This window comes from Labrus bergylta, chromosome 14, assembly GCF_963930695.1.
Source record: "Labrus bergylta chromosome 14, fLabBer1.1, whole genome shotgun sequence".
NCBI lineage: Eukaryota > Metazoa > Chordata > Actinopteri > Labriformes > Labridae > Labrus > Labrus bergylta.
Window position 1 is genome coordinate 7,018,591 of NC_089208.1, and position 13,779 is coordinate 7,032,369.

General features: G+C 39.1%; 1 protein-coding gene across 4 annotated transcripts in view; it reads right to left on the minus strand.

Moving 5' to 3' along the window:
- klhl13 (kelch-like family member 13) overlaps positions 1–13,779 on the minus strand; it is a 39,014-nt gene that overhangs the window by 19,364 nt on the left and 5,871 nt on the right. The window contains exons 1-2 of one of the 4 annotated variants that reach the window (XM_065963092.1): positions 11,290–11,652; positions 810–881 (exon numbers count right to left, since the gene is read on the minus strand). The exons of 1 other annotated variant lie outside the window; for it this stretch is intronic. In XM_065963092.1, coding sequence (XP_065819164.1) covers positions 810–881; positions 11,290–11,387 — 170 coding nt within the window. In that variant the 5' untranslated portion in view covers positions 11,388–11,652. Of the gene's footprint in view, positions 1–809; positions 882–11,289; positions 11,653–13,779 lie in introns of those variants that run through there. 2 more of the 4 variants (XM_065963090.1, XM_065963091.1) reach the window with 2 other exon arrangements.

Here is a 13,779-nt window from a genome sequence, read left to right on the forward strand (position 1 = left end):
TCAAGTCTCGTCTCGGAATGGCAGGCATTTTTACTTTGTCTTTTCTCATTTTAAAATCTGGAGTCCACCCAGTCTGAGACCAAGACTGGTGCAGACCACCACTGATATTCTTTCTAATTTCATTACTGTGATTAGAAGGAAAAAAGTCCCTTTCTAAAACATCATATAGGTTCAATTCATTTGTAGTTTGGTTTTCACACCATTACTGAAAGAAAAATGTACACGATGGTCATTTTATCTACAGAGTTATGGGATGAATGCTTTACTTCTCTTTATAGCTCTGGTACTCTGGACATTTAAACGCTCACCTCACGTAGTCTCACATCTTTATTACTGGAAACAACATGAAGATTTCAGCCGAATAACAGTCATCTGCAGTTTTACTTGACGAGTTTAAGCATTAAGCCAAACATATTCTGAGCTAAATGAAGGTAATAACATTAAGAGAAGGTCAGCATTGTCATTTGTTAACCATGCTGAACAACTACTAAAGAAAAAGGTAGGAACAGCAATGAGGACAAAGAAATGGATGTCTCTGCTACCACAAGAGGTATGGAAAATATTCTATGATCTAGGCTACACATGCTCTATCTACTACATACAAACACATCTTGATGATGCTTTTAATATTTTGGAAACTATGATGAGGAAGGAATCGATGCAAGGTATATTTACAAGGGAATGGACATACACCACATCTACCAGGAATTTGTGAATACCACTACTAGGTGCTGAGGAACTGGCATGGCTTAAACAGTGGTCACAAATCACACTGACACAGAGCACAGGCAATGTACTGGTACATTTACCCCATCAGGTGGTAAGTCGGACAGGCAGCGAGGAGAGAGTGGGTTGTCCAAACCACAAAGGAGTGTTGGTGGCTGCCGGGATGAAACAAAGAAGACAACAGCTACAGCATCCCACATACAAGTTTGGCAGCAGAGAGACTACATCTCCGTCTGCCCCCATGGCATCATGTTTGAAGATAATTATGACTGAAGCATTAGTGTGGCTCAGCTCTGACTGATGCAAACATCTGTTATTGAACTTCAGAGGGAATCTCAAACTTTTAGCCAGTCAGAAATAATGCCAGTCATAAGATTATTTAAGGGTGGCTTTGTGTTTAGCCTTTTTGTTCCCAGTACTCATTCATTATCATCATGTTTTATCATTTTAATGGGTTTGAATGTTAGACTGGTTACTCAGCATTATATAACAATTCCCTTTCTTTACTAAATAAGATACTTTTTTCTCCTACAGGGTACAGTAATTGTGTTATAGCCTTAAATTGTGAGCATTAAAGATATACAAACTCATCTGTTTTCCATTACATACATCAGTTGCAATCCACAACACTGACCACCGGTATTAACTGAGACGGTAAATTTAGAAAAAGATAAAGGCCACTTATCTTCCAGTCAAAGTCAAAGATCAATATTCAGATATTATTGGTTTGCATTTAATCTAGGATCTTGTTTTTTAGCAGGCAAGAGCGAGGAAAAAATAAATGTTTTGAAGGACATCTTAAGAAGCAGAGGAGGAAGTTGGAGGCTTGGAAAGAGAAGCATTAAAGATAAAAGAAACAAGTGTGACAGTTTGTACAGTCTCTTCATGTCAGTGGAAAGCTTAAAAACATCCTTCCGCCAGTGACAGTTGAGGAAGCTGAAGTCAACTTGGCTTTTTCCCTCCAATGACAGTGGAAGGGTCTTAAAAGATTAATAATGAGTGTATAGCTTTGCTGCTTCGTCATGCTTAGCCGTGCATTGATAGAAACTTTAATAATCTCATCTTCGTCAGGCTCTGAACATCTAAAAAGGACCCGTGTCATGGTTTCTGGAGCAAAATAGCTAAGAATTTGTGTGGCAACATTTTCACTGCAAAATAAGTTTACAGCCATGTTAAAGGATACATTTATAGTTTTTCCAAGTCATTCTCACACACAGTTACAAATTACTAAAATAGATGTAAAAAAACAAACAACTAAGCAGTAACCTCCCTTGTTGAAAAATGAAGCCAATGCGGAGATGCAAAAAACTGCAATTCCTCAAGTGTCCACTTGAGGCTGGCTGCCAAAGACCCTGAAGCCCTATATACACACCCCATTAAAATGTCCCTTTTGACAACATAAATGAACATGTTAAGAGCCTGGTTCAAAAAACAATGTTGGTCTGATGAGTTTGTCTCCATCAGCACACACTGTACTGGGGGTGGATTTTCTTTTTAATAACTCACCCGTTTTGATTTCATGAAGGATACAAGTTGTGCATAAGTAGGGGTGTGGTGGATCAGACTGCAAGCTCCCACGCTATAGCGGTTTGTCAGGAGGATTAAGGCCCGCCTCAACTCCTGCTCTTTGCCTGTGTGTGAAGCTGACCTTAGAGTCTGACAGTCAGCATTTCCGATATGGCAACCGCCATAGATGGGCTTACAACACAGCCCTTCAGAAACCAATGAGTGACATCACTCAGACTTCGTTCATGTTAATATACAGCTTATGATCAAAACAGGGTCATGTCATGTGTCCATCCTGGTCCCTGAGTCCAACCTCCCAACAAATGCTTATTTACAAGACACATTCAAAACAATCTACATAAAAATGCTACAATTTCCAAACTAAGTTTGTGTAGCACTTTTTCTTGGACTAGTTTTGTGCAAACTGCACAACACAGGCATTTAAAAGTTCTATTGCATTTTCTAGTTGCTTAAAGCTACAGTGGACTAATGTGACACTGTTTAAACATGAGCACAGGAAGAGCCGGAGAGCAAAAAAGACAGACAATGAGGCAGCATTTGGCAGAGCAGCAAGAAAAGAGCAGCATCAACATTTTATATATAAAGGAAAAAAGGATACCTCTGCCCCATTGAGAAAAAGATCAAAAGACTCCTACGATCTGGCTGAAACTCTATGAGCACCTCAGCATCAGAATCTCTTGCAAAAATTGAAAGGCATGAGGATAGGTGACCGGGTACTTTGACAAAAAAAAAAAAAAACAAGGGCACCTCTCTGAAAAGCTCTGAAGGGATGGAGGTGGAGTCAGGAGGGAAATACCAGTTTGTCCTGGCTAACAGAGAAATGATGCAATGCAATGCAAATAAGATGCAATGCAAATATGCACTGCAATGGATTCCACTGTCATCAAATAAAATAGATTAAATAAACTTTTGAAATATTTGCTATTTATAATGCAATATGTATATATAGTGCCATACCTCACACGTTACTATAGCAACAATGCTATGAAAACTCCACAGCCATGTAGGAGCAGCATGACTGAAAATCTATTTTCTAATGAGTTTATATCATTGTATAACCTGTTTTTGATATGACAGAGATTTCCTATGATTATCATTCAAAACAATATGACTCTTTCATAACTTAACAGCCTATTTACTGTAGGGCTGTTTCATTCTGTTTCATTTATTCCCAAATGTATTATCCTTTTTAATGTTTCTAAAGGTCAATAGCAGCTCCTATGCTGTGCTGTATGATAAAGTTGCCCCTTGTTAAACATTTAATTATTGTGAAATTAAAATAATTCTATCAGAAAGAATTTAAAATTGAAGAAAAGCAATAACTTGATGGAAAACAACATTATTGCTATATTATCAGTCATTTGATGATACCCTTCTCTGACTGTTGCCGTAATTTAGTTTAAGCTGATTTAGTTTTAAGCTGATTGGCTGTCTAAACATGTCATACCTTGGGAAACCGTCCTATGGCGACTCTATAAAACAAGTTGCATTTCACACCATCAGTGTCTCAACATTTTGTGGGACAGAGTATCAAAACAGCTTTATGTTGTTCTTCTGACTCGTGTGATAGAATTATTGAATCTCTGGTTCCAAATAATGGACATTTTTATTTTAAAAATGGAGGGTGCTCTACACAGATTTCCCTGCTAATTTTACACAAAGCTTCACTAATTTATGACTCGGTGTAGTGGCCTTTTTGACATGAATGGGTGTAACTTGAGCAGAAGTTAATTGGCCTCAGAAGAAGACAGCAGTGAGAAGAGATTAAGCATGATAAGAGGTGAAAGTGACACCAAATTGCAGTGAATAAATACATACTCTTTACCTTCTTAGGGGCATTTTATATTCTTTAATCAGATATTGTGATATATGGTTATATGATTGTCTTGCAAAATTCCAATTAGTCTAGGTGTTGAACATTCTCGGTATATTGTATCTTAAATTAGCCAGCAATTCCAACCCCTAAACTCAACAGTCAACAGCTGCAACAATACATGGGGTTTCATATCAACATTAATCTCAAGTCTGGGCACGGCTTTAACTGCCCCTGATGGTCTCAACCACCTGACCGTGTGTGTGTGTGTGTGTGTGTGTGAATATTCCAATACCAATTTGCAATGCCTTTGGTTTTCCATATCAAGGGCCCTTTGTGCCTTAAGTTATAATAAACACTTGGATCCAAGATTCTGAAAGAGACTTGCTGCTTAATGACCATTAAAAGGTTTACAGTCTCAAAAACCTGCTCAGATATAGCATCTGCATTACAGTTTCATTTTTCCACCTTGCCTGAGACATCACAATGTTTTCCCCTTCGAAAAAAAAACAAAAATTTACAACAGAGTGGAAGAAATAGAAATTCTCGCAACACTTCACAGATTTTGGTGCAGCTCTCTTTTTCACTTTTCCCCACCACCTCACATGGTGAGAGGCCATGAAAAAAAAGAGTTAGATGTTTGGTCTTAAAATTCATCTCTCATACCGTCTGTATTCCATCAAACAGACTTTGGTGAATCTGAAATGTGAAAATGGGTCTGGTGGATCGGTTGCAATAATATAGAGACATTTCTAATGCAATAAGATACTAAAGTGAACCATGATCTATTCAGTGGTGACGCTCCCTTTTCTTTTTCATCCATTCATAGGGTTTCAGGCAAAAGGAAGCTGCATCTCTATTCAGACTGTTTCAAACATCTGTGGCCCATGTGTCTGACAAATGTTGCGTGCTCTGCCCTTTCAGATGAAAATTGGCACTTCCCTAATTAATGCTCTGGATAAACTAAATGAATGAATAGTTGCAAAGCACTCACAGGCTCAAAAGGTCACTCTTTTAAATGCTGGGAATCACATGATTCTGAATTATCGAGGAAAGAGAAGGTTTCATTTAACTGAAATATGGTTATGTTTATTTAATATGTTCCCAAATTGGAAAAAGAGTCACAGTCATATGGCAATATGCAATAGAGGGTGTCTTTATGGGCTCCAGTTGAGGTGTGATGAAACTCTGCAACATGTTCTCACCAACTGAAACAACACATGTATATTCAGACAGATAAAAGATTGAAGTTAAAGCTCATTTTTGAAGCATTCATGTTGCTTTACTGTTTGCATCTGCAGTAGTCTCCTTCTTCTCCAGCTGCAACAACAACCACTTCAAAACTATTTGTTTCTCACCGTGTCCAGAGCAAACTATACACGATATCTGGATAATTGCTCCAATCACTGCTAATAATCTCATCACTGTGTATGCCATAATGAGTCTGTAATTACACTTTGTAATCAAAGAGCACTTTAAGGTCAAGGTTTAAATTAAAAAGAGCTGGGGAATAAATGAGTAATTAAAAGGAAGTTTTTTTTTAAAAAAGCACAGAACGCTCACCACAAGTGGTTAAGCCAAACGAGCTTCATAAAGTGTTTGCGTGTGGGTGGAGCAGACAATCTGTCAACATGAACCAAATGCTTAATCAACCTGAAGGATGCTGTAAGAAGGAACACGACCCAGCTGAGTCTGTGTAAACCAAAAGAACAACTACAGCAGCTACAAAAAGAGTAATTTGTAGGGAAAGTTTACTTTTTTTATAGAAATGTCAACAAAAACTGCTGAACTGTGTGGTAGATGGGGATATGTGGAGTTATTCAGCATATGTAGGCTTAGCAGGGGATGTATACCCAAGGACTGAATACAGAGCCCAAACAACAAGGCAAGAGATATGCGCTCAGTACAGCCAATACAACCATTTGAATCTACAATATGCAACTGTGTAAGCAGAGGAAAGGTGTTGGCGATGGAGCAGTCTGAAAAAGTCAATGAACAAGAGAAGGCATAAAATTGTAAATGGAAGCATCTGTTAAAAAGTAAAGTAACGCTGACCTGATCAGCTCAAAAGGGTCACAATTCAAAAGGATCTTCTCAAATTAGATTTTAAAAGGAACCTCCGCTGCAGACTGGATACAGTTTTGTTTTTCAAATCCAGTCTCTGAAACTGCAGTAACAGATTGTTTTGGTCAAGTGTTCTCTTTAAGGCTCGACTGTAACAGTTGTCCAGATTTGTCCAGCTGCCCTGCGGAATCCTCCAAGGCAAGCAGTGTGCTATTATTAATTTTACAAGTCACGCTTATTTTGGGGATTTTGAAGTCTGTTCTTATTCTACACTGCTTCTGACAGCTAGACAGGAGCAAAGATTTGATGTATTCAACGAGAGAGTTCAATCAAGTGTCTGCAGTGCATAAAGAGGTTTTGTTTTTCTTGACATATTGTGCTCCTCTGCATGCTGAAACGTAACCCAACTTTAATAATGTTTAGCTTTGACTGGGCAAGTGTGTGTTTGGGAGTTCAGACATGACAGTTTCACCTGACTGAACTAACTTGATGCCCTGCCAGACCGCCTGCCTCTCCTCCACCCTTTCAGTGAAAATAAATGATCCCTGGGTGGCTGTTGCATTTTGTACAAAATGGCCACAAGTCAGCAAGAACTAAATGTCCATTTAGCAGGGCAGGGTAAATTGAAAGCTCCATAACAGTCCTCTTTAGTGTTTTATTTTGCCAGCAGCTGAGCACGTCACAATTGAGCACTGAATTTTGTATTTTCCACATAATATTCACCTTTGAAGGTCATAACGATAACACAGCAGCTGCTTAATTCAAAACATATAGCCAATTATCTGTTTGTTCAGCAAACATTACATCAAGCTCATTTAAGAAGTGATGATTAAAATTATGATTACATGTCGTTTCACTGTGATCATTCACTCCTAAAGTCTTCTTCCAGATTCCACAGTTTAAAATCAACCTTAAGTTATAGATAGTTTATCTTGACCCTTGCGTCTTTCAGAAGTAAACATCCCAGACATTTGTCTTTTGCGTCATCACATTGTAGTTTCAATAATGAAATAACATAGACGATTTGTAAAAGGAGGTCATATTTAGCAGGTCAAAGATTTGTTTTATGGTTTGAAATGGCAATAAGGTACCAACATATTCACTGTGACCTGCAAACCAAGGGTCAACCGATTATTGGCCTGGCCCATTATCAGGGGACTATATTTGGCGTTTGTCTGATTAACTGCATCGGCTTATTTCCAGATTGCCGATAAAAATTAATTAATTAAAAAGTGCACTACTTTGGTTCCGATGCAGGTGTGTCTTAGCCTCTGGGTGTGTTTTTACTCATCACTCTGTCTCACCCAATGTCCTGCCTACAACACTATCTAATTGTGCATGTCAATAGCACCCAGTCTTAAGTGTTGATTGGCAATTACTTGTGTGACGTCTAGCCAGACAGGCGGCCTTCGTCGGCACTAGTTCTTTTCCATCTGCTTCACCTGTCAGGGCCTTAAGACACAAGCAACAACCAATCCATCAACAACAGGCCGGTAATTGTGACAGCAACCCTCAAAGACACATATTCAAGATGTGTGCTACTTCTTTGTAACTCCCCTGTTGTGATTCATTAAAGTGTGAATTAGGGATTCAACTGTAGTTACACTTTGGAGTACAATCATACAATATGCTGGATGAGAACACCACTGTAGTTTTAACATCTCTGCTGGCATATCATCCCTGACTGAGTCCAATTAACACAAATCACACTGTGATATCTGGTGGGACCCTGGAGAATTATTCCACTGTTTAATGTATTTTTAACCATGAAAAATTACTTTTCTGTCAGAGAAAGTGGATGTTCAAAGTCAACGTAAATGAAAATCCTCCAGCACACACCCAGCTCTTACTCAGTTTGATGCTAGCTGTCAAATGAACTCTGTTCCATTTGTTTTAAAATAGATGAACTGTTGAATTGATCGATCGGATTCATTTAGGTTGCTAATTAAGTAGTTTTCAAAGAAATGTATGTAGACTAATGGGCCATTTTTCCTCAGAGGCTGCAGGAATGATCTCACAGCATAAGTACAGGAGGCAATTCAGCAGCAGCAGAAAGATTTCACATCAACATGGGACATGTGAAACACCTACATTCACAAAAATCTGTGAGTTTATAGCTTTCCTTTTACTTAAAGCTGTACGGAGTTCACCGTGGTCACAATAGCTCCAAATACAGCATCAACACCCACTGCATATGGGCATTTTTAAAGACTTGGCGGCTTTGTTTAAAGACTAGTTTGAGAAGCTTTAAAACTGAATTTCTTTCAAAAAAAATAAAATACTAAGTACTAGAAAAAAAAAAAAAAAAAAAAAAAAAAATGGGACAGCTGCAGCCTGCAGTTCAACGACAGGGGACATGGGGAGGGGAGAAAGGGGCATCACATATGCTAAAGGTCCCTGACAGGGAACAGGCTTTGCCGCAGTTAAGGCTGCTGGCTATCTGTGACTCCACCTCCAAAAGGTGATTACTAAAGACAGCAGTCACACATGTGAAGGGATTAGTTAGTACTAAACCAATGCGAGATGAGGGACAACATTTATTTTAAAGACATCTTGTGAAAAGAAAGATAATCCTGATGTTTTACTGAGCTGAAGATTATTCAATGGACCAGACTGACTGAACTTTAACCATTCTTCGCTAGCATGAAATCTGCACCACAAGCAGTTCACCAGTCTATATATAGATGAGAGTGTTGGTTTTTTTTCACAATGTGCAAAAAAAGACCTAATTATTCATCCAGCACGTATGTCAGGCATCTCAAAAACCTTCGCCACTGTACCCTCCATCATTCTGGTGCTTTGGATACATAGATTACTCCATCAGCATGCCAAGTTAAAAATGTCTCAAGTCAAACAGACAGAGGCACCAGTCAACGGGCCTATAAAGAGTGACTTCTCCCTGACCACAGAGTAACCTATAATTGGGGGCCCAATATCAGCCTGCCTAAAAACACAGCTTACAATATACACGTTTCAAAATAGTAAGTGGTAAGGTGGGGCACAGCCACACTGGGCAGAGTAAGGTGGAGTCACAAGGCTTGAATAAGCTTCAGTTGCCAGTGTGTGCATACAATCTTCCTCAAGCACACGCATATGTGCACTCGCTGCACTCTTGTCCTTGCACATTCAAAGACGGACTTAATTTAGTCCTCCAGAAGTCGTGATGATAATGCTGGTGTGAAGACTTTTTTCTTTTAAACAATATGGAGTGTTTAAATAAAGCAAGGCTCAGCATAACCAATGCATACAGTTTCTGGCTTGGTCTCTATTTATGTAGTAGCAGGAGGAGACACTAGCACTTACTATAATGATAAAATACAACAGTTGAGTCACCAGTAATGCTCTGACAGCTTGTTTTGTGTTTTTGTTTTTTTAAACTAAGGTCTGAAATAAAAGGCTCATATCCAAAACAAAAATAAAGGTTGATCAATTAAGACTAAAAATCTTGGAATACAATTAAATAAAACACACAAACAGGTAGATAGAAGGTCTCTGGCTTTTGATAAAGTTACAATTTTGGACAGCAGGTAAAAACCTATATATACTGCCATACTGTACACATACTACGGCTAAAATATTCCTAATGTTCCTTGACAATCTAAAACATTAACCAACGAGACAGTTGTTTGCATCTATTCTCCCTGTGCAGTTAATCTTGTGCAGTGTAATTCAAAGAGCTTTAATAATGCACCCCTGCTCCAAACAAGTCACCAACAACAACGAGGCGCACATACCATATAATTGCACAGTGCAGGTTTCTTTCTGTATTCATGGCCATGATGGAGATTTTTATGGGGGAAATCAGTTCACTTATAACTACCTCTTCAACTAATTAATGGTATCTGAGCATATTCCTGATAATATGATCTCTATTTAAGCTAAAATGACTGAATGGTTGCATGTGTGTTGTTTGGACTGTCTGGTTAAAACTGGGTTGTAGAGTGAAAAATCAGGGCTAGCTCATATCCTGCTATTAAGGTGCCCTTGAGCAAGCCCTTAACCCTGAAACTGCTCCAGTGGAGCTACTGTGGCCAACAGATAAGACTGTGGGTGCACTGGACAGCTTCCAGGTGTGAATTTGTGTGCCTGTGTAAGTGTGTGTGTGTTTCTATGTCTGTGTGTGTGAGCAGGTTGGTCCAGCCAAACGACCATGATTAAATTAAGATTAAAATAATGATTACTCATCAATGGTGCCAATACTGAAGCATTCATTATGTCGTTTTGTAAAGAGCTCTCACCGTGACACCATTAAGTTACCTGGATGGTTAAGACTGAGACAATTTACAGATTTCTTTTACATTTAGAATATGTCATGGACCCTTTATAGGTTTTACTCTACATATAAATGAAAATGTTTGAAAATGGATGTAAAAGTATAAATTAATCTGGTGATGCCATGACGTGCAAAACAAACTAGTTCAGCTTATAAAAATTAAGCTCTTAAGCTCACAATGATCTTAAGCTCACAATAACTGGAGACTGCGTTGATCCAATAAAATAAAAACATCCAAGTAAGCATTGTTAGCCAATGATATTACCTTCAGGCTAGTCTAGCTTGCCACAAAACGTGTGTTTTTTGTTTGTTTTTTGGTTTTCACACTCTGTAGGTCATGTTACTGCTCAAAAGTCAAACCCGACATTTGTCCATTTCAGCAGAGCTCAGGAAAAAAAAGGGGGGAAAGAGGGAGGATGGCGAGAGGCTGTGAAAAGCACTTCCATGCTACCCTCCCCCCCTCCTGAACAGTAGCGGATGACAATAGCTTCTAAACCAGGGCACGCCAGACATCCTGACAAAGGCAGGCTCCTCCCAAGCTGCTGAGTCCCTGTTCCCAAATAAACATAGCCACAGGGAGAGAGCATGAGCCGGGGATGTGCTGCTAGCCATGTCCTGACCAGCGGCAAAATGAGATTCTCTGTTCAAGAGCAAAGCATTCTGCCAGCGAACCATGAAATGCATGCTGGACAAGGCAAATCTCTTGACACACTACAATGCACAAAACGAGTTGTCTAATTAGGGCTCATGAAACAGAAAAAATAAATAGAACCATAAATAATCACAAAAAAAAAAAGACAAATATCAAAAACTGGAATGCAAACACATCCTTCTCCATATGCATTGCAACAAGAGTATATCTGAATGGTATTCAGGTCTTACTCACATGTAGGCAGGCGAAAGGGGTGAGGACCTGGATGTCTTAAGAACTGGCACTGGGAATTTCCAGCTGACAGGAGAACCGCTTTTCCATTTCAACGGCATGTTGTTGTCACCAGAATGGTGCTACAGCAACACCAACAGCAAAGACCATTTCCATGAAAAGGTTTCCAATGCAGTCTTCCATCCCACTCTGCCCACACCATTTAAGGGGGAGGGAGAGCAGCAGTGGCAGCAGCAGCAGCGGCAGCTACAGAAATACACTGGCAGAGGCAGTGCAGGCTACCGTCAGGGTTGCGACTTTAGCAGCAGCGCTGGGAAGCCAATAGATTGCATCCAAGCGACTACTTGCCCTGCTGCATTCATGGGTGTCTTGTGAAAGGAGGGGGAGGAAGCCCAGCCTTCCCATCAACCTTTCAGCGGTTGTGTATAGCCCAGTAGCTAAGCAACAGTGCCACCTTGTTAAAGGAGCTGTGATTACAGTTCTGGGCTTGCTATGAAAAGGCTTGGAAGGGAGAAGTAGAAAGAGAAAATACAATCACAAAATTCAGATAATTTAATTTATTTTAATTAAACACATTTGCTTTACTCAAGGGTTTAAATTGTGCTTTCAGGGAGTCAAAATGTGTTCTCAGTCAGTGGTAATAGTCAAATAAAAAATACATGAATATATGTTTCAACTCTCCAATGATGCCCAGTTTTTACTTATGAGTCAAATTGGGATTTGGCAGGTTTTATTCCATATTAATTATTATATTCAGACAATGGGAGCATTTAAGATGACTCAATTCTTTAGTGGAGATAGTGATGAAATGCTACAGATTTAAAATGTGTATTATCTCTTAGTAGCATATTTTTGAAGATGGTATTTAAAGATTTAAGACTTGGAATAAAAAGAGAATTTACAGATGATTCTCAACAATGAATAACTTCTTTAATTATTATATAGGCCCTGTAATTTCTGGACATAGCTGTGCTTTCTACTAATCAGGTTTAATATTAAATTAGATAATTAATCTAGAGCATTCATTGATGCATCCAAATATAAGATGCTCTAGTCTATTCAAAGTAAGGCAATAAATGTGGAGCAACACAGTTCAGAAAGCACATTTATATTTAATGACTAATACTTTCTGTTAGAAAGTGCCAATTTCGACTCCACCATTAAAAGCTGTACAATGTTCAAAACTGAATTTTCAGTCATAAATACAAAGCAAGCTGTGGAAGCCCAGTATCCATTTAAATCACGTCTTGACTTATCGGTAGGCTCCGCAGTAGAGTGTTCCATCATTAATCTACCTGACCAACTGAATAACTTTCATTTATTAGTGTCAAACTAACCAACTAGTAGCCAGCACTGCAACATGCTGCTTGACCCACCAATCAACAATCTAAAACCTTCAAAATGGCCTTTAAAGACTGTGATTCGACAACAGCACTGTTAAAAAGTCCTGCTGTCATTATGTCATTGCCAGCAACGGTGTAATGTTCCCATTGAAATGCGGCTTTGAGGAAGCGCAAGTGGCTCAGCGGGAGCTTCAGATACACACTCACTCTCAGACATGAACACATTGCCAGTGTGTTCCCCCATTATGTCTCTGTTACTACCTCTGAGGGTGGATCAGGGGTGGAATGACTTCGCCCCACCATTCCTTCTACATGTGTTGCATGGGAGGCGTAAGAGGGGCATAAATATCCCACATTACCCTGGCAATCTGTAAGCGCCATGATAACACTCGCGAACATAGCTAGCATGCTGAGCTGTTCAACATACCAACACAAGAAAGCCAAAAAACATTTAACCAGAGGCCAGTTTCAGAAGGCAGGTTTAGTGCAAACACTGAGTCTGTTATGTCTGAAATGAGGGAAGCTGGGTTTTCTGTTTCAGTAAGGGAGGTCACTCAAACCTGAGAAAAAGGGGTAACTCAAGCCTGTTTCAGAAAAGAAAGACCACTTTAGATCTGAATCAGTCGCTATGGTAACGGAGTCTGAACATAACCTTGTCAGGAGCAGGTTTTCTTAAATGAACCCCAAGATTCTCGCTGTCTCATCCCTCTTGCAGAGCCAGAAACATGGTTTAATTTCCTCATCCTGTCATTCAGACTGTATCACATGCGTGTTAGTGGAGATCCCCCCCTTGTCTGAATAAAAATACAGGTTGTTTTAATATTCTCTGTGAGGCATACTATAGCTTTTAAAATTATTTTTTTGTTGAACATGCATGTTCTTTAGTTGAGGAGGTGAAAGGGCTGCATTATTTTGCAGGGAGTTACATTTACGTCAGGAGATGTTAATTTAATTAGGCCAAATTAATTAACTAAACAGGATATAAGTGAGAGGAAATGTATGCGTGTGAAACCAGCATCCTGTTAGGGATAAAGCTAGTGCACATTGAAATAGCCATTCAATGATATTCATTTATTCAATAGCTTATGTCAAATATGTTTAAAATAAGGTACCACCCATGGGCCTAATTTGTTTTTATGTTTCATTTTGA